This window comes from Dipteris shenzhenensis, chromosome 24 (genome assembly GCF_047967505.1).
Source record: "Dipteris shenzhenensis isolate YYH24624 ecotype China chromosome 24, Dip_SZ_1.0, whole genome shotgun sequence".
Classification (NCBI taxonomy): Eukaryota; Viridiplantae; Streptophyta; class Polypodiopsida; order Gleicheniales; family Dipteridaceae; genus Dipteris; species Dipteris shenzhenensis.
The window spans coordinates 18,782,101-18,802,843 of record NC_141619.1 but is presented as its reverse complement, the minus strand read 5'-3'; the positions used below and the strand labels follow the sequence as shown (position 1 = coordinate 18,802,843).

Genomic DNA, 20,743 nt, shown 5'->3' with positions numbered 1-20,743 from the left:
ACTCAGCCTGTGCATCTAAGTCTCCCAATCTGGCCAAAGCTTCTAATTCCTTGATCCTTTCCTGAACGTTGTCCAATCTCTGAGCTCTCAATCTTTGAGCTCTAATTTTGGCCCTGCCCTTCCTTAATGTCTTGAGAACTTTTTGAGTGTTCTCTACTACTATTGCCTAAGAGTTTGCAATAAATCTGCAATCAGAAAAGGCATTCTCCCAAATTGTCTTTACCATAGAATTGAATACTCTTTAGGGAGAATAACTTTGGGTCGACTTTAAACCAAGAGGAGCATCTTTGCCCAGATCCAAAGTCACAATAAAGGAAGACTAGTTTGTAATCTAACAAAGATAAAGAGGAGAAAGTATGAGTCCTCATAGAACTCAAGCTACCCAAGAGTCTCTACGATAAGTAAAACCTGTCAAGTCTAGCCTTCCTCCTATAGTCTCCAACCTGACTATTGCACCAAGTGTAATCCCTTCCAAATGAGCATCAACTAGCTTACATTGATCCTTAAATTCTTCCCAAGCCTCTAGTTCAAAACCTCTTATTACTATACCCTTTTCCATTCATCTATCACTCTTCCTTTCCACCATATTGAAATCACTTAAAGAAAAATAGTTGCCATCTGCAATAGCAAGTGATTCCCACATTGTCTTTCTATTTGTAGCAGTAGAGTTTGAAGCATATATGGAGATAATTTAAAAAATTTACCCTTGATAAGGCATTTATCTCTCGTCCCCTCACCATGTGAAGTATAGTACCAGTTTCTTCTTTTATCAATTGCTTTAAGCCTACTCTCCAGACTAGGTCCAATTGCCTTGACTTCTTGAAATGCTAGGAAGGTGGAGGAGAGGGAATTAGCTCTCAGCCAGTGAACTATGTCCTCACCTCTACCAAGATCAATCAATAATATAACATTGAAAGTCAAGAAAGTAATAGATTTATCTAGCATTTTTTCCCCCTTTTTAGCCCTAAGGTTAGGGCTATTTACTTGTGGGGATGCTGCTTTACCATCTTCTTTTATTGTGCACCATAGTAAAAGATTTACCTTGATCAGTTTCCTTGTTTCTTGGACTAGATTTACCCTGTTACTCTTCTAAATATTCATCACTTATCTCCTCCCCTTCCATGGCATCATCTCGATTAACATCCTCTATAAACTCCTTAGACCAACTAGCTTCAATCATGATATCATCCTCAATCTCCTAGATTTTTTTCCTCCATCCTCAACCTCCTTCTCCCTAAGAGATTCAAAGGAGTTTTTGGAGGTAGATGGGATGGGCACTATCTCCTTCCCTTTTTCTGAAGTAACCTTGGAGGCATTAGTTGTATACTTCCTGACTAGAAGTATCAGGCATTGTCTTAGGGACCCATTTTTCTAAAATAGTAGGTTGCCTTGAGCAAGGGCAGGATCCTCTTTGGGATTACTCCTCTTCAAAGGACAATTTTTTACAACATGGCTAGATAATCCACATAGGAAGCAAGAATTGGGTAAATTCTTGTACATCAAAGGATGTTCCTTGAATGTGTTACCATTTCTATTCAGGATGACCAGGGTTTTGGGAAGCTCCTTAGCAATACTAATCTTGATACAAATCTAAGGGTTTCCTCTAGGATTTATAAATTTCTCCTGCCCTTCTCCTAGCACCTCTCCTAGACCACAGCATAAGAATGGCAATTGATTGCATCAATATAGAGGCAAGTCAAAAAGCTCTACCCAGATAGGGATTCTAGTGGATCTAGGAGCATTAGGAGAAAAATCCTTGGCAGATATAGGGGCTAGTGCCTAATTGTCCAAATCCCATATTGAAGGGCTCTGGCAACCATCTCACACTTTTCAAACAAGAATATAAAAAAGCCCTTTCTAGAAATCTGATGTTTAATAGATTCATCCCCTTCCTAACCCAGTTAGTTCTAATCCATGTTTTAATAACACTAGGTAACTGTCTTACCAATGCATGGGTACTCTCAACCATCTCATAGAGTTTTTGAGGAGCTTGTCCATCAAGAAAAGCCAAGATGCTCTTACTTTCACTAGGTTGCCCAATCTCACCCAGAACTTTGCATGCTCATGCAATAAGCTGATTTTGCAGTTTCTCTTGCTCTTTGAGTGTTCACAGCAGGCAACATGATGTTCTCTTCCTTCTCGCTAGGGGAGGGTGTCATGGTAGGATGGTTATGTATGGGAGAATGATGTAGAAATTGAGAAGCATTGCCCTCCAAATGGGGTAGAAGGAGTGCTCACGTGAGTGTTATTTTACTAGACTCTTTTGCAAGCCTCCAATCCATATGCATGCAAATGCCCATACTCACACACCATGAATGATGCAAGAGGATACAACCCCTCATGCCTTTTGGGATCACACCCTATTATTCTACCCTTATCCTATGACTCTTTTATGCCTACCATTGATTAATGCAATATCCATGCAAAATACTACCCTTTCCTGACCATCCTAGGACCTAATGCATATGTGCATATTTTATTATATCCAATTGACCAATTTACAATGTTACAACCATAGGGTAATTGCCAGATTCCCTAGAATGATCCACTAGGATCTAATACAAATAATCATGTCATGACATTCCCTCTTGCTTAGAGAAGTAGATGTCCTCATCTGTGTGCCTTCAAATAATCTTCAACAAGGGTGGGATAATCCTTTATCAAACCATTGACCATCTTCCATAGGATAACCTTTAAACTTTACCAAATATCGAGATCTCTATCTATTCCTAGTACTCCTGACCTCATGGAATAGTATACATTTTGGAACAAGTAATTCTACCCCATCTTCGAGTTTTGGTTCCTCTTCTTCAATGGGCCTCACCGGTGATACACCTTTAAATGGCTTCATGATGCTAACATGGAAACCATTCTTCATCCCCCAGCTATTAGGCAATGTCAACCTGTATGATATTGGAGTTCCCTCTGGATGTATAATCTCTGAAACCTGGAAAGGTCAATTATATTCAACTGCTAGCTTTACACACTTGGTATTTCCTTGGATTATCTTTATGCGCCTTTTGTCAATATTTAAAAGAACCCAATCTCCCTTCTCATAATGTACATCCTTTCGCTTCTTATTTGCAGCCTTCTTGTACACTTCTTGAGCTAGCTGAATATGTAATCTAACCTATGTAAGTACTTCCTACACATCTTCAGCAAATAGAATGATTCAAAAGCTTGAACAAGACGGTGCTTTGTTGGATGCTTTCAAAGAAGGAATTGTGAAGAGAGTAAGCAAATAAAAGATGTAATGATTTTTCAATCTCAAGTAGGAAGTGTAACAAATGAGAATTAAGTTGTGCAAAGAGATTACAAGAATTATAGGGAATATAAAGATGCATACAAATTGTGCTGGTGACATTGTATTCCCATGTGAGAAGCAGCTTCTTTGGGATCGCATATGGTTGAAGCAGAAAGCACATATGTCACATTCAAAGTTGGTTGTGTTAGCTAAGAAGAAACTTGATGTGGCCAAAGAAAAACTGGGTGTCATGGGGCCTACGCCTCACCAAGCAAGCAAGGCTACAAGATCACCAATTTGCTCTTGCATCATCTACAATGGCAATGTTGTTGAGGCTGGCTTCTCCACAAGTGGCTATGTTGTGTGGTTGCATCATGATAAATATGAAGTCTTTCTTGATAAGAGAATCATCTTTGGTTCTAAAGGACAGAGTCTTTTAGCAAAAGTACAAGGAGTTATGGGATTAGATGCGGCTAATTATTTTGTTGCAAAAAATTTCAATGGCCCTACAGAGGCAAGGCTAGCAAGTTTATGAGAGAGGCATCTATGTAGGTAAAGCATCATGTGTTGATATGAGTTGTTGCCATGTTAGTGGGTGTACCACATTGGGCATTTATGTCAGACTTCAATGCCATTACATGGCATGCCTGTAAAACATGGGAGGTTGCTATGGATTCTAAATTTGGTCGAGGTATAGGCCTAGATATTTTTGAGCGCATAAGAAAAACCATGGCTTCCGTGCCAGAGCTTCTGCTTCTTTGCTTGGGTTTATAGGCTTTGCATGTGCAGGGGTGGCTTCACAATGACTTGCACAGTGGAAATATTCTATTAGACTATGCATTTAGCAACCTAGTGTGGAAAACTCATTGGAATTATCACTCATACAAGACTCTGCAAGCTAAAAGTCACTCATTCTCAATTACAAGCACAACTTATAGACTGGTTCCATACTAAGCAGTTCTAGCAACTGGCCTACTAATTCCTAATAAGGAGCCTCGCTCAACCACTAACTACTATTAGACCGATGCAGTGTCACCCCACTACTCATCCTTGCTACCCGGAACTCCACCGCTTGGCGCTTGGCTACCCATTGAGCCAACTAGGGTGTCTAGTTGCCTAGTGCCTCGTAAGGTTCTTGTTTGAACTACAAGTCAAATCAATATCTACACATAATTAAGTTGTACTCTAGCAAGCAAATGGTGAAACTTACATTTTCTCTGTTGTAGACAAAAGCTAGCACAATTGCCCTGCAACACTAACATTGTTAAATGATCTCAACATAACCGATGGGCTTTGTAAAGAAATTAAATTGAAACATGGCATGGTGATTAAGCTATATGTAGAAAAATATGATTCAATGGGTGGCCTTATGATTGGAGTTGATGGTTACTTTAGGGGTACAACAAGGTATGATTCACTAACAATTATGCGGGTACAATTTTCAAAACGCTGCATTGGAACCCACACCTATCAATGAACAAAGCATATGTACGAGAGTCACATTGAGCAATAGTGGACAAGAATACTTCCAATTACTAAGGAAATACAAATAGGAAATAACATAAACTACACAATCTCTCGAACATAGTACCAAGTTCAATTGGCATCAGCAAGAATTGTATATCATGCTCAGGGCTTCACACTAGAAGCATTGTGCTTCGACCCGCCACAGAACGGCATCACATACACAACGCTTTCATCTCAAGGGTGCGAACCAAAGAAAATCTTTACCTTCTGAAACTATCGAGCGCAAGACATTTCCATGTAGATCCAATCATGGTAGCTGAATTGTATAGGCTCCTTGCTAGTACAACACTTTGGGAGTTTGACGTGCCATGCTTGCAAAAATGGGCTCGAACACATATCATCATCTAGTCATTGAACACACATTCTTTACAATTGCATCATATAGATGTGAACACAGATTACAATCTCCAAGCATTAGATTTATTTTGTCTCAATGAAACTCAAACAATGAACTTGTCAAAATACATCAACACAAAGAGATTTGTTGTAATCATGGCATTTGATAAGATGGGCACATCACTCCTGTACAAGCATAAGCTTTTGCTAACCTCAAATGCAGTAATCATAGTAGAGGGGCTTGAAATAATCACAGCATATTTTCAACCAAATCCAAGGCAATCAATATTTGTTGTTGTAATGCATCAAACAGAGGCATGTGCTCTTGGCATCTTCTTGCAATACTTAGCACAAATATAAATCAAAAGGTATTGAGGGAATTTAACATTGACATGCTTATTAAGGTTCAAAACAAGAGCAATTAATGAAATTTATGGAATCTGCACTTAATAAATAAAGTGACACTAACAATTTATGCATCTCAACTTAACCATATTTGGACAAATGCTCCTACAACAAGTAGTTACTGTGGGACAATTGAAGCATGATGGACTGGTCACAATCCTATTTATATTGCTTATCCCAGCAAAATTGCCATTGTTAAAGCACATTAAAGGCAATTGCATTGTGTTTTACTTGTCAAAAGAACTGTTCTTGCTTGGACTATTTCTTATGTTTACCTAGAAAGCAATAACTATCGCCCAATGATTAACAGTGGTAGGTATTTTTGACACTGGTCTCTACCACTAATGAAAATAGAAATTCACTTAATTATTGAAACTATCTGGGGGGAAAAAAGAATTGACTGATTCAATGGTTTCATTTGCAGGTCTAATAAGACAAGCGGTCAGTACTGGACTATCAAGCAACAAAGCTTACATTGCTCACTCATGAAGGTTGATCGGGACCCTTCACCCCCCCCCCTCCCCTTTTTACTTGTAGCTCAAAAGCTGCCACATGTCCTACAAATGGAAGAGAGTCGACTGAACATGTCAGTAATTGGCGAGTATTTCACTTGAATTCAATCCTCAACTATTTCTTACTAAGTATTTCTTGGCAACTACTTGTTTAAAATTTTATTTTGCACTCGACTAGAAGGAGTTATATCTTAACAAATGGCTTTATGGAGCATTCGTTTTAATTCATATTTAGCCACAAACTTTCATAGCATCTGGTATCATATATTCTTATTAAACACCATATAATTTCCTTTAAAAAAAAGAGGCTACCAGCATTTTCCTTAAATACTTAGCCATTGCTTTTGTGCACCTGTTCAACTGAGGGTCTCCACTCATGGCCTCCTGGTTTATTTATTCCATCCTGATTTTCACCATCTTGTGTCCTCTCGGACACCACTTATTTGGCCTGCTTAGTTAGCCTGTCATGTTTTTTGGCAATTGTGTTTAATGGCCTAATGGCTCGTTGATGTTTCTAATGGCCTAATGGCTCATTGATGTTCAAAAATTCATAACTCACAAACAAAACATGATCTTCCATCCATAATTTTTGGAAGAAAAATCATGCATATAAATTAGGCAAAATCATAAATCAATTCGGGAGTCGTGCAAAAAGAGTGCATTTTCATCTTAAAAACATTAGATACAAAGGTATTGCATATCATTTGATTATGGAGTATTGTAGACTTCTAAGAGGTATCCAAAACCAGACTTCACGCTATATAGATGTCATTTCTACTAGGCTTAACAAGAGGAATGTAATTAGGAGGGGATGGTACTGCTTGTGGATTCACTTCCCTCTTCAACCACAACTGGCTCCTTGCTAGGCCTTCTCGGAATCACCTCATTAGTACTGTGCTCGGGTTCCACTTGAACATCCACAGGGCCACTATTCTGCCCGTAGTGGACTTGGGCGGCGTAATATCAAAATACCTCCATTCCCCCTTTAACAATCCCTTCACATGAAAGTCACCTCGGGGATGTGTACAAATAGGTTCCACAGAGAACAAAATACTTGAAACATTACTTGCTGTAATAGAAAACGGAGCCACCATGGCCTTCCATAGTGACTGCATCCATTCCATGACCATGAAAAGGAATTACCCAAGAGGCTGACGGGGGTAATATTGGCCACTCTGGAGCATCTTGAGTAGGCACTTGCTAAATGACACTCCAAACCCTAATTTGTACTTCCAAAACATAAAAGACCTATAGAAAATATTGCTACTGCTGAGACATACCTTGTTCTTCATCTCGTTGGCATCATACCTAAAATATAATTCGACACCTAACTCCAAATCCCGTCGCACTCACGTTTTCTGCCACGGTTTTGAAGTGTGGCAACCCAACGTCTTTGATGCAATATCAAAGCATACCATGGAAGGTAGGCATGTTCTTATGTTTCAGTGCCCTGCACATGACTATCTCCCCCACCGGCCGCTTCTTATCCCATCTGATAAACTTTTGAATCATTTTGCCACGGACTGTATCAGACAACACGCCACTTGCAGGTGCAAATAGTAGAGAGCACCACCTCTCTCGACTGAACAGAGAGTAGCCATACAACAAGCATTGAAGAATTTCTCCACGCATGCAAGAAGCAAAACATCAATGTCACCACCCCCAATGCCTATTGTAACACTGAGCTCCATAATCTTTGGCCCACTACTCTTCTTGCCGCTGGAGCTCGGTGGCTTGCCTCTACCTCTTGCACATACTTCCGACCTACAGAACCAAAAGACATGCATTAGAAGCCATGCAAACAACACTCCATGCAAGCCTCGACTACAACGCATAAGCATGCATGCCCCAAGTACAGACTTCGGCAATTCTCTGTCGCAGAGACAATCTTCATCGCCAACTGCAACCATGAATGCTCCCTTGCCACGTCCATCCTCAAAATCACTCTCCCCTGACACATCACGTCGGTGAGCTAGATGCTTTACTCGCATCCTCGCACTTGGTCTTCCCCATCGCTTGGCGTGCTTATAATCCATCCTTCACCACATCTCTATGAGGATGCATGAATTCACCACAACACATCTTTTAAAGCATGTTGTGGCTTTCCTCCGCCTCACATGTGCCAATGCCAGAAGGATCTAGCGACCTCTACACACCACCCTTAATCTTTCCCTTAAGCCTAGAGCCACTCCCACCAACCTGTTAATCGTCCATAACATTAGGTTAATTTATACACTCTTTGGATGCCATTTTGGGCACCTTTCCTTACACTTTCACTTGCTTTTTGGCCTGCCCCAAGGGGAAAGGGTATAGTGAGTTCAGTGAGAGCCAAATTCTGAATTTTCTTTTTTGAAACTCCTAATTTTATGATTGGTCCAACTCCCCACTTTCTATTTCTTTCCCTTGAAATCCTCCACCTGTCTCTACTATCTCTCTTCCCCTCCCCCCTCCCCCCTTCTCTCTCTCTCTCTCTCTCCCTCTCCTTCCTTTATCTCTTGTAGTCATCTTACACACCATCTCCAGAGTATTATTTTTATCTTTTTTGATCTTGGGCAGGCCTTATGAACAATATCATTCACCTTGTTTAACACTGCTGCAGGGAGTTCTCCTGTACACTTTTCTTAAAAAGTGTCCCTCCAATAATTTTAGGCCACGTTTTACACTTTCTATTTTGAATGACATCTCTCTCCCAGTGTTCACAAAAAACATTTTTCTTAACAAATCACAAAACTTGGGGTTTCAAATTTTGAAGGTTTTTCTTGAGAATTTGCCAAAATTTCAGTTAAAATATAACTAAATTGCCTTAAATTTTATAGATTTTATAAAATTGAGAAAATGTTTTTTACGAGTGAAAATGAAAATGTTCCAGGTTCATTGTATATAGTTTGCAAGTTTTTTGTGAACACTTTACTCAGCAACAGCATGCAATTTGTAGGAAGTCACCCTTGATGGGAGTTGAACTTCTAATTTAGAAGACTCACGAAACGGTACAATACAGGGGGAGAAGAGACGACTGCTAGGCGGAGCTTAGAGATTAGCGGAAAACTCCTAAATTTAAAAGATTCATGAAAGGAGGTCCGTGCATGATACAGACTAGGCCTCACAAAATATCTAAAGGAAAGGATGCAACTGCTAGAGGGATCAGTGCCAAACTCCTAAATTTAGAAGACCCATGAAAGGAGGGCTGTGCGTGATAAAGACAAGGCAACACAAAATATGGCAGGCACGAAAGAGATGGAGATGAATAGCGATCTCTACCTGAACAATGGCCGTTTGGGTTCTTTCATTTGCATAAATCACGTCCAATGGCGGTATTCCTCTCTTGCATTTCTCCTGCTTTTGCATTGGTATGGGACATGCCTCATGTTGCAATTATGTCCCTATCCTTGGAGAGAAGGCAAGCGCGCACTTTAGTGTGTTGCACGCCTACAATCTCGGATAGGCTGAGCCCTAGGTATACGAAATTTGGTACCTGCAAGGGGAAGGGCGGTCATATAAATACGTTAGATGGTCACCATCATTCTGGCCTTGCAAGCACCGAAAAGAGTTGTCATAAAAGCTTGAATGAGGAAATCCTAGATCAGCTGGGTCCAGAGACAGATGCTACTACCTATGCCTCACTTTTGATCCATTGCACCAGTGCCAAGGCCCTTTTTGAGGGTAAACGTGTGCATGAACACATGGCCAGGCATGGATATGCGGGCAACAGATTTTTGAGTAACCTTCTCGTCCAAATGTACAGCAAGTGTGGGAACTTGGACTGTGCACGTCTTGTGTTTGACAACATAGCCTGTCGGAATTTGTACTCTTGGAATATCATAATTTCTGCATGTTCCCAAAATGGGCATTGCAAAGAGGCTCTTCAGTTGTTTCATCAAATGCAGGCCAATGGCTTTGAGCCAGACAAAATCACCTTCATTGGAATTTTGGATGCATGTACCCAGGTGGCAGCCCTACAAGAGGGTCTAGAGATTCATGCTAGTATTGTTGGCATGGGATGGGAATCTGATGTTGTTGTGGGGACAGCCCTGGTCAGTATGTATGGCAAACACGGGAGCCTGGAAGATTCATGGGCAGTGTTTGCAGAGATGCCACTGCGGAATGGTGTCTCTTGGAATGCCATGATTGGAGCCTGTGCCCAGAACGGTGATAGCAAGGAAGCTCTACAGTTGTTGGGTCCAATGTGGGCTGAAGGCATAAGGCCAAACAAGATCACGTTCATCTGCATTTTGGATGCATGTGCCAACCTGGGAGCGCTAGGAGAGGGTCCAGAGATCCATGCCACTATTGTGGGCAACGGGTGGGAGTCAGATGTTATTGTTGGGACAGCACTTGTAAGTATGTATGGCAATTGTGGGAAGTTGGATGATACACGGGCTGTGTTTGAAGATATGCCATTGCGGGATGTGGTCTCCTGGAGTGCTGCCATTGGAGCATGTTCCCAGAACAGCCATGCCAAGGAGGCCCTACAACTATTTGGTCAAATGCAAGCTGAGGGCATTGAACCAAACAATATCACCTTTATCTGTATCGTGGATGCTTGTGCTAGTGTGGTAGCCCTACAAGACGGTCAAGAGATCCATGCTTCTATTATTGGCAATGGATGGGAGTCTGATGTTACTGTGGGAAATGCATTGATTAATATGTATGGCAAGTGTGGGAGCCTAGATGACTCGGGGGCTGTCTTTGGAGACATGCCTCTGCGAGACGTTGTCTCCTGGAATGCCATGATAGCAGTGCATGCCCAGAACGGGCTTTGCACAGAAGCCCTACAACTTTTTCATGAAATGCAGGCCCAAGGCATCACACCAAATCATATCACACTCATCAGCATTTTAGAGGCATGTGCCAGTCTGGTAGCCCTAGAAGAGGGTGAACAAATTTATACTACCATTGCTTGCAGTGGATGGGAGTCCAATAATGTTGTGGGCAATGCCCTCATCAATATGTATGGCAAGTGTGGGAGCCTTGATGACTCGAAGGCTGTGTTTGCTGCACTGCCACTGCCGAACGTGGTCTCCTGGAATGTGCTGATCACAGCTTGCACCCAAAATGGACACGGCAGGGAGGCTCTACACATGTTTGGTCAAATGCCTCCGGAGCCAAATAAGATCACCTTCATCTGTATCTTGGATGCTTGTGCCAGTATGGTAGCCCTTGTAGAGGGTCTAGAGATCCATTCTAACATAGCTGGCCATGGATGGGAGTCGGATATTGTTATTGGGAATGCCCTTGTCAACATGTATGGCAAGTGTGGAAGTGTAGATGATTCAAGGGCTTTGTTTGCAGAGATGGCCCTGCGGGATGTGGTCTCTTGGAATGCGATGATAGCAGCATGTACCCACAATGGGCGTAGCAGTGAGGGCTTAGAACTGTTTGGCCAAATGCAGGCTGAAGCTGTCATCAAGCCAAACAAGATTACCTTCATTTGTGCCTTGGATGGGTGTGCCAGTGTGGCAGCTCTGAAAGAGGGTCGAGAGATCCACACTAGTGTTGTTGCCAACAGATGGGAGTCAGATGTTGTCGTGAAGACAGCCCTCATCAATTTGTATGGCAAATGTGGGAGGCTGGATGATTCCAGGGAGGTGTTTGCAGAGACGCCACTGCAGAATGTGGTATCGTGGAATGGTCTGATTGCAGCGTGCGCTCAGAATGGGCATGGTAAGGAGGCCTTACAACTGTTTGAACAAATGCAGGCTCAAGGCATCAAACCAAACAAGATCTCCTTCATCTGTGTCTTGGACGCATGTGCCAGTGTGGCAGCTCTAGAAGAGGGTCGAATGATCCATGCTACAGTTGTTTGCAACGGATGGGAATCGTTTGTTGTTGTGGGGACAGCCCTCATTAATATGTATGGCAAGTGTGGGAGCCCCGATGATTCAAGGATTGTGTTTGCTGAGATGCAATTGCAAGATGTGGTATCATGGAATACGCTTATTGCAGTCTGCGCCCAGAACGGGCATGGCAAGGAGGCCCTACAACTGTTTGATCACATGCAGGCTGAAGGCATCAAGCCAGACAAGACTACCTTCATCTGTCTTCTCACTGCATGCAGTCATACAGGTCTGGTTGCTGATGGGAGGAGGTACTTTGACTCCATGAATAGAGACCATGGCATAACCCCCTCTGTGGAGCATTGTGTGTGCATGATTGATCTTCTTGGGCGCCGAGGACTATTGGAAGAGGCAGAGAACTTGATCATCGACATGTCATTTGAACATATCAGTTTCGCCTGGTTGAGCTTGCTTTCATCAAGCAGAGTTCATGGGGATTTGGAGCGAGCTGTACGTGCTGCAAACTTTGTTTTTGCACTAGATCCAGGGAATTCTGCACCATATGTATTGCTAGCAAACATCCATACTAATGCAGGTATGTTGGATGATATAGTGAATGCCAGAAAGGTGATGAATGCTAATGGAGTGAAGATTGTTCCAGGTGGCAATTTTATTGTGGTGGATGATGTGATACATGAATTTAGTGCTAGAGACACATCATTTCCTCAACAGGAGGCTTTGCATGTCTAGTTGCAGAGCTTGAGTAGGCGCATGGAGGTTGGATGTGTTGATGATGTGGACAATGAAGACATGCTTTGCTACCCAGTCAGAGCCTGTCCATTGCTTTTGGGCTCATTTCTGCTGCCGCAGGAATGCTCATTTGTGTCATTAAGTTCTGTTGGGGCTGCTTGATTAGGTACGCTCAAGAAACAATAAGTGCGGATGCTTATAATCTCCATCACATTGAGTATGAAGAAATTTGATCATGTGGTGATCGTTGGTGCTGGTAGACTTACTTACATCCTTAGCTTGGGCAAGCGAGGCAGCAGTTTTATTAGTGTACCTGCAAGAGATTATAGGGATAGCAGTAGAGGCATTGCAACTGTTCATGAGGCTGGGTGGTTGGATGGGGCTTCATTATGAGAAGAAATTTACCGGCAAGAAGATGGGCAGTTGGTGGGTCGCAAGGGCCTCATATTCTTTACCCATATATTTTTCACATTTACAAGAAGCGTACTGCTTCTCTGCTCCTAAATTCACTGAGACAGTCCAAGAATGAGAGCGTACAAATGGCTAAACGTGTACTTTTACGGGTGATCGATTGTTGACAATATTGTCAATGTGCTTTACTCCAAAGAAATTTAAGGAAACATGGTTTCTTATGTATTTAATAGAGTTTGCAATTTTAGACGGGAGCATAAAAAACCATCACAACAAATTGTAGCTTGGGAGAGAGTGATGCATGACACAAATAATGTTAATACTACCAAAGTATCATGTAAGTTTTCTTTTCTATCATAAGGAAAATTCACAGCACATTTTAGCTTTGAAATTACTGGATTCGATACAGCAATAATCTCGAAAAAACTAGAAGAGCATAATTGAAGTTCTACACAAAGGACCTATTTGCTTGATGTGCAACTTGTATATGAATGCCTATAACAAATGCAGTTCACCATTTACAATGCTACAAGAGGATTGACAATGACCATATCCTCAGCCTCATCGAGCTGACCTACCTTCATGTGGCGTGAAGATCGTAGTCTAATGCTTTCATGTCACCTTGTTTGAGGCCAACCAACATTGGAAGGTCATATGTGCCCTAGCTAGAGGTTGAAATGACAAGCGCAACCTCTCACCTACAGAATAGAAGTACCCACGTGCATGCCCACCACACGTCAAGAGTAGTGGTTCTAAATTTAAATACAAACCTTAGCATTAGTCTATATAAAGCAACCATGGCCTCCTCACAAAAACCTTTCGCCATGACAATAGGATATGTCGTTAGTCCCCCAACCATGGCCTCCTCACAAAAACCTTTCGCCACAACAATAGGATATGTTGTTAGTCCCCTCAACCTTCATCCTCTTATTTGTTGACATGCCAAGTAGAGAGAGATCGTAGCAAAACCTCATCGTCCACACCTTAAGTCTCCATGGCTAAAAATGCTCTCATTTTGAAAACGGCCTTCGATAAACAAAAGGGCAGTGATCTTCTTCTACTCAGTCATAAACTTCATAAATGGCCACAATGCAAGCTTTAGTCACTTCAATCACTTAGAATAACTTAGAAACAAACTTCAACAACAACAAAGATGAGGCTAGAATGCCCCTGCTCAATGAAAATAGTACACAGTGCACCCACTAGCCCGAAATGCCTTGGCGCCCCTTACGGTATTTATTTAATGCTTCTGAATGGAAATGCTTTACAACAGGGGTTCAACCTTGCACCGTTCCTTTCTGCAAATCCTCTACTTGTCTTCAAGGCACCTAATCCAAGTGCACCACTAGAATTCCCACTGGCAAGGCATACTCAGGCATCCATACCTCTAACAAATTGAGCTCAAGGCCAACCTCAAGGCTATCACATGCATCCACATTGTCCTTAGGCCTTCCACAGGAGCACCCTTGCCTCTGGGTGCTTGCTAGAACCTGTAGGAGTCCTGAAAGGACTGCAAACAACACGCATGCACTGCAAAAAGCTGCAAAACAAGAAAGAACAAGGAAAAACAGAACCTGGAACCAATTCCCACTGTCTATGGCAAAGGGGCGAGCTCCTTCCTCGCACCTATCCTCTGTCCAGGCTCCCTGCAGGGTGCAGGTGTCTTCCAGCAATCTGGATGAGAGAGAAATGAAGGTAGGGAGAGGAGGGTGAACAAGAATGAGCTGTAGAGGAAAGGTGTGGTCCATAGATCTACCCCGAAATGATTGCCTCGGGATCTATGCCTGAGTCCTCCTAAGAGAGCATGCCAAAAGCAATAAGGAAAGCTCCTCCTGTAGCTTGCACTGGTCCAAAATAGTTCTAGAAGCCACCACGCGGCCAGAAACATGTGTAAAAAGGTCCAGCACAGCAAAAGACAACCTTGGGCACCTGTTGGAGGCAGCCGTACACGCCCGTATGGATTCAGTATGGACGTCCGTACGAAAATTTTCAGACAGTTGAAAAATGGCTCTCGACACTTCTTAGAAGTGCGTACTAGCTCGGAATAGATGAAACAAGCTTAAAATGGCTGAAAATAGGTTTTAAACAGCTCAAAAACTGCACAAGAACGACTGAAAATGTCCAGCACCTCTAGGAGAGTGAGGGGAGAGAGATGGAAGGTGGGGGAAGGGCATACATACACATGCATGACAAATGGTACCTCCTTCTTGCCATTTGCCCCTTCATTAAAGTCCTAACCCCCATACCAAGAACAACGTTGGTTGTCCTTGGGCCCAACTTTTAGACCACTCTTTTAGAGCCTTTGTCTTGCCCCTAAGACCTAGTGGTGCACGTAGACTTTGCCCCTATGAACTTCTAGGAAGTGTGCACTTCCTCTAGCCAGTCCTTCACGGCTAAACCATTACAACACTTAACCATGGTTAACCCCGGGTTAGGTTGAGTTACGAAGATACTTTACATCACTTTTCGTGTCCCACTAAGGACAACGTTGGTTGTTCTTGGGCCCCACTTTTAGACCCCCTTTTAGAGCCTTTGCCTTGCTCCTAAGACCTAGTGGTGCCTAGACTTTGTCCCTAGGAACTTCTAGGAAGTGTGCACTTCCTCTAGCCAGTCCCTCACGGCCAAACGATTACAACCGGAAGTTCCCTCCTACTGAGTAAGGTGAACACAAGGAGGAAAAGAGGACTGATCAGAAGAGTTTTGAAGGCATTAATGATGTAGCGTACAGGCTAAAGCTACTTGCCACTTGGACCATACACAATGCCTTTTATGTGAGTTTATTGAAGCCTTTCTAGGGTGATGTGCATGCTGACCTGCTTCATGAGGATCAGCCCAAGGTGGAAGAATTGGATGAAATCTTGGTTCTGGAACATATTTTGGCACATATGGAAGTAAAAGTGAAAGGTAGAGTTTCCCGTCACTACCTGGTGAAGTTCAAGAATTATCCTGCACTGGATGCGAGGTGGATGGAGGAGAGTGACCTAGTAGAGTCACCTCAGATTTTACAGCTCTATCTCAACGTGTTTGTTTGAGCTTGCGCCCACTGCGGTACAGGCTCCTACAGGTTCAGCAGAGCAGAGATTTGGATTATTGCATGGTGCTCGCGAGGAGGGTAGCACCTCCCCTTCCTTGATTCAGACTGCTCATGTATCTAGAGATCGCTTGGTGGCACCAATTGTCTCACCCAAGATGCTGCTTGCTGACAGTATTTCTACCATGAGGTCTCCACCATGATGGGTGTTCGCGACACTCGACACAGAGGATGCATTGATGTATGGATGGACTCTCAAGCTCTCCTGGCCCATATTATCATTGCAGGTTGGATCTTACAGATGATGTATATTTTGGTATGGGCTATTTCTGCCTATTTGCATTACTTTACTTTCACTGTACTTTTTTCGTAGTAGCAACCTAGGTAGTTTGCTATTTTAAGAGGAGGGTATGTCACGGGGACATGTAAAGTATCTTCCTAACTCAAGCTATGCTTAACCTGAGGTTAACCATGCTTCTTATGTTGGCATTCAAAGGCCTTGTGGCCTTCCTCCTTGAAAATATAACACTTTTTGGCATCATAAAGAATTTGTTTTTCTCATCAGACATGTGGGTCGGTACTCGCCTTTGTCCTCCAACAAACTTTGCCTTCATGGGCTGTGAAAACTTTCTGAACTTCTTAGGGGATTCCATCTTGCTGCCCTTTGACCTTGATGTCTCTTGTGAGCTTCCTTTGAACACAGAAACTTTCCCTTGCATTAGTGCATAAGCGGTAGTGTCATTCTCAACCAACTGAGACATATTGGAAACCCTTGTCTTTGTGCAGTAGTCCCAAATCTCCTTTGGCAACCCACATCAATATCTTTCAATTTGCTTGGACAACGGTACATGTCTGTAAGAATTCACTGGCAGTAGGGCTTCCCAAAACTTCTTATTGTAGTCCTCCAAATTCCTACAATTTGCAGCATCCACAGGTAGTCATGATATCTACCTCAAAAGAGGCAGTGAGCCATGCTGTTGAGAAGACCTGCTTGAATTCGACCTAAGTGGTAGGTGCTCTGCAGACTGCCTTGCAAGAGGAGGTTGGTCCACCATTAGAGCGCATTGCCCTTCAAAAAGGTGGCTGCCTTTTGGACTTTGGAGGATTCTGTGAAGTGTAGTCTAGAGATCTGCCCTGAAATGACTGCCTCAGGATCTGCGTTTGAGTCCTCCTAAGAGAGCATGCCAAAAGCAGCACGGAAAGTTCTTCCAGTAGCCTGCACTGGTCTAAAACAGCTCCAGAAGCCACCATGCAGGCATAAACACATGCAAAAAGGTCCAACATAGCAAAAGATAACCCCGGGCACCTGTTGGAGGCAGTCGTACATGTTTGTACGGATTCCGTACAATCGTATGGATGTCCATACAGTTCGTACGAAAATTTTCAAAAAGATAAAAAATGGCTCCTGACACTTCATAGAAGTGCACATAATAGCTGAAACAGGCTTAGAACGGCTAAAAATAGGCTTGAAATAGCTGAAACAGCTCAAAAACTACACAACAATTGAAAATGTCCAACACCACTTGGAGAGTGAGGGGAGAGAGATGGAAGATGGGGGAAGGGCATGCATACACATGCATGACAAATGGCACCTCCTTCTTGCCATTTGTCCCTTCATTAAAGTCCTAACCCCTATACCAAGGACAACGTTGGTTGTCCTTGGGCCCAACTTTTAGACCCCTCTTTTAGAGCCTTTGCCTTGTCCCTAGGACCTAGTGGTGCACCTAGACTTTGCCACTAGGAACTTCTAGGAAGTGTGCACTTCCTCTAGCGAATCCCTCACGGCTAAACCATTATAACACTTAACCATGGTTAACCTCGGGTTAAGCGTAGGTTGAGTTACGAAGATACTTTACATCACTTTTCATGTCCCCATGATACACTCACTAGGCAAGAAAAGACACCTTTGGCTTTTCTCACCTCTTTTGTGCCCATGCCTCGGATCCCCTTCTACCATGTCACCATAATCTTGTGCCAACCACCCAAGGACAGTGAGCTCCTTGTAGGAATTGGATCATGAGGACTTGGTACAGGCTAGGTCCGAATGCAATGTTAAGTCTTGACACTTGCATGCTTGGAGTCTGCATGCGGGTACTCATGAGATATCGAGCACATGGCCACCTACCGATTGACTTGGTCCAGCCCTTGTGGCAAGAATTTTGTAGGACCATTCTTGAATTTGCAAGGGTAGTTTTTGAAGTTTGAGACTTGGAAGTATAAAGATGGAGTTCTGCATCCGAAATGGAGGTTCAAGTGAATGAAGGTCAATGTATGTTCTATCCGTGTGGCAATTGTTCTTCTCACACATAAAATGTAGAGACATGCACAATTTGCAAGATCATGTTTGTTTGAAAGAAGATGATGGGCCACGATGCCCATGAATATGAATAAACAATTCTACCCATTGTGTATTTTCTTTCTTTTTTTCATCTATTCTTAAGTGTACACATGACTAATTCATGCATGGTAATCTCTCATATTTCACACTTTCTCACCTAAATGGCAACATGAACTATTAGGATACATTGATGTATATTCCTTTCGATGAGTGCTCTGCATTTCTTTTACATGTGAGTGGCTCACATTGATTAGGATTACACCAAAGAATGAGCACATTGATTGAACAAGAGGAAAAATCCAATAGCTTCCTACCCTAGATGACCATATTTATGAAATTTTCCAACAATTAAAGAGGTAGATGAAATTGAAGACAAGGACCATGCAAGAAAAGACTAAGTTGGCAAGCCAATTGAATTCTCTTATGGTATTCATTGCCAACATCAATCCTCATAGACCTAATGTTCAAAGCAATTTGTGGAATTATAGCTCATTTCCTTTTTATTATTTACAGTTTAAGAGTGGTCTTTTGCAGTTGGATTTTGATGGTGGTTTCTAAATTGGATGAAATAGGATGAAATAGACTTCCAACTTGAGCATAGGAACAAGGTAGCATTGCGGAGATTCTGGAGGAGTTTCAACTTGGATGTAGATGAACTATATCAAAGGCAAGTGCAAAATTTTGATAGGATTATACGTGCATTTTGATAGGCTATTTTAGCTTCACCATAGCAAGGTCTTATACAACGCTTTACCACTAAGGGAAAAGTTACTATGATAGGAAGGCTTTCGAGGTAGAAAGCTAGGAGAATTATCTTGTGGCAAACCATTGCAACCATGTAGTTTGAGGGGTTGTCTTGTCCATTATCTAGAGCATATCTATTCCTTGCAATCCAAATTTGCCATGATAGCGCTTGGTTTTTTAATAGGACCCAATCCTTTTTAAACATGTTATGAGAATCTCCTACTCCTAGAATTTCTCTCACAGTTTTTTTGTGAAGATTTGTTGCTTTATATTACATGGTAGCTTCCCTCAAAAGTCAAAAGTACATCAACTAAAACTGTCGATATATGACAAGTATACATCATAGTCTATGCAATGAGTCTGCAGACAATCAAAAAAGTTTGTTGTCTGCAGAGAGCGTTTGAATAAAGGAAAAGTGAAAAATGTAGAATCACCAAAGACTCTATGATTTCAATCCTTCCATAGAGTCCACAGTGCCCAGTAACAAACCCAGAAGAAAAATAACTCGAACTCATGTATGTGTGGGTGAATCCCAAAAAGCCAAAAATGCTTGCCAAAGGTAGCAATAGAAAATCTAGTTCTCAAATGTTGTTGAATAAGACTCAAAAAGTTGAATCAGACTAAAAAAGTCTCTGGTGTGTGGACAACACCAAAGGAGATAAGGCTTAGATTCCTATGGAGCCAAACATTGGCAACAAACAGAAGGAGCAATGTGTCTACGTGCTAAAAGTTGTCCTGACGGAAAGACCCCCAACATCACCCGCCACAAAAAAAGCTATTATGCAAAAGTTGACATGCTATGATGGGGGTAGTCCCTATCAGAACTGAAGTGCTATAAACACGTGTATGATTTTTCTTTACTTGTAGGACATCAAGAAATGTAGAGATAATGTGTGGTAACATTCTCTTGCTTTCTAAAAAATAGCAGGAAAAGTATGGGTTTAGGACAAAACATGAGGAACTTGGGATCTCCAAAGCTGCTGCAATCTCTTCCTCCACCACTTCACTAGGCAATTCATGCGCTAGAGTTAATTTGCCTTATCAGAAACCCAAGGTGGGGGCAAATTACACACACACACACACGCGCGCACGCACGCGCGTGCGCGCGCGCACACACACACACACACACACACATTGTCTTTTGAACTCGTGCCAAATACTCTCAATTGTGTACTCCCCCCTCCCCAAACACACACACACTTTTTTTTTTGTGAGAAGAAATATTTTATTGCTATAAAATAATTACATTCATAGGTACTCCAAAAGCGGAGTAACTACTACTCAACCGAAAATCTCAGTATAAGCCATATATACATCGTGATCAATCAAATGAGTCTGAAAGCAATCATAAAACGATTGCTGCAGAGATCATTTGAAAAAAATGAAAGATGGAAAAGTAGGGTCACCAAAAACTACGATTTCTTTCCATCCATAGCCCAGTAGTGCACCCAAACAAAAAATAAATCAAAACCTTGTCTAGCAGGATGAAAACCAAATAACCAGAAGAACCTGCCAAAAGTAACAGTAGGAAATCTTGCTCAAAGCCCCTGACAAATGAGAGCAAGAAAATCACATGTGTACAATGCAAGAAAATGTGAGGCATAGATTCAGCAGGATGTAGACATCTATGGCAAATAGCCAGGGCAATATGTCTATGTGCGAGTAACTGCC

The 20,743-nt window shown here is 42.2% G+C and overlaps 1 protein-coding gene across 1 annotated transcript; it reads left to right on the top strand.

Moving 5' to 3' along the window:
• Positions 1-9,329: 9,329 nt before the first annotated feature.
• Positions 9,330-12,548, top strand: LOC147886318 (pentatricopeptide repeat-containing protein At2g13600-like). Its single transcript, XM_087395093.1, has one exon. It carries the CDS (start codon positions 9,330-9,332, stop codon positions 12,546-12,548), a length of 3,219 nt encoding a protein of 1,072 aa, XP_087251219.1.
• The last annotated feature ends 8,195 nt before the right edge of the window (positions 12,549-20,743 follow it).

Coding starts and splice junctions, on each gene's coding strand:
- LOC147886318 (XM_087395093.1), top strand. CDS start 9,330: ATGGCGGTATTCCTCTCTTGCATTTCTCCTGCTTTTGCATTGGTATGG.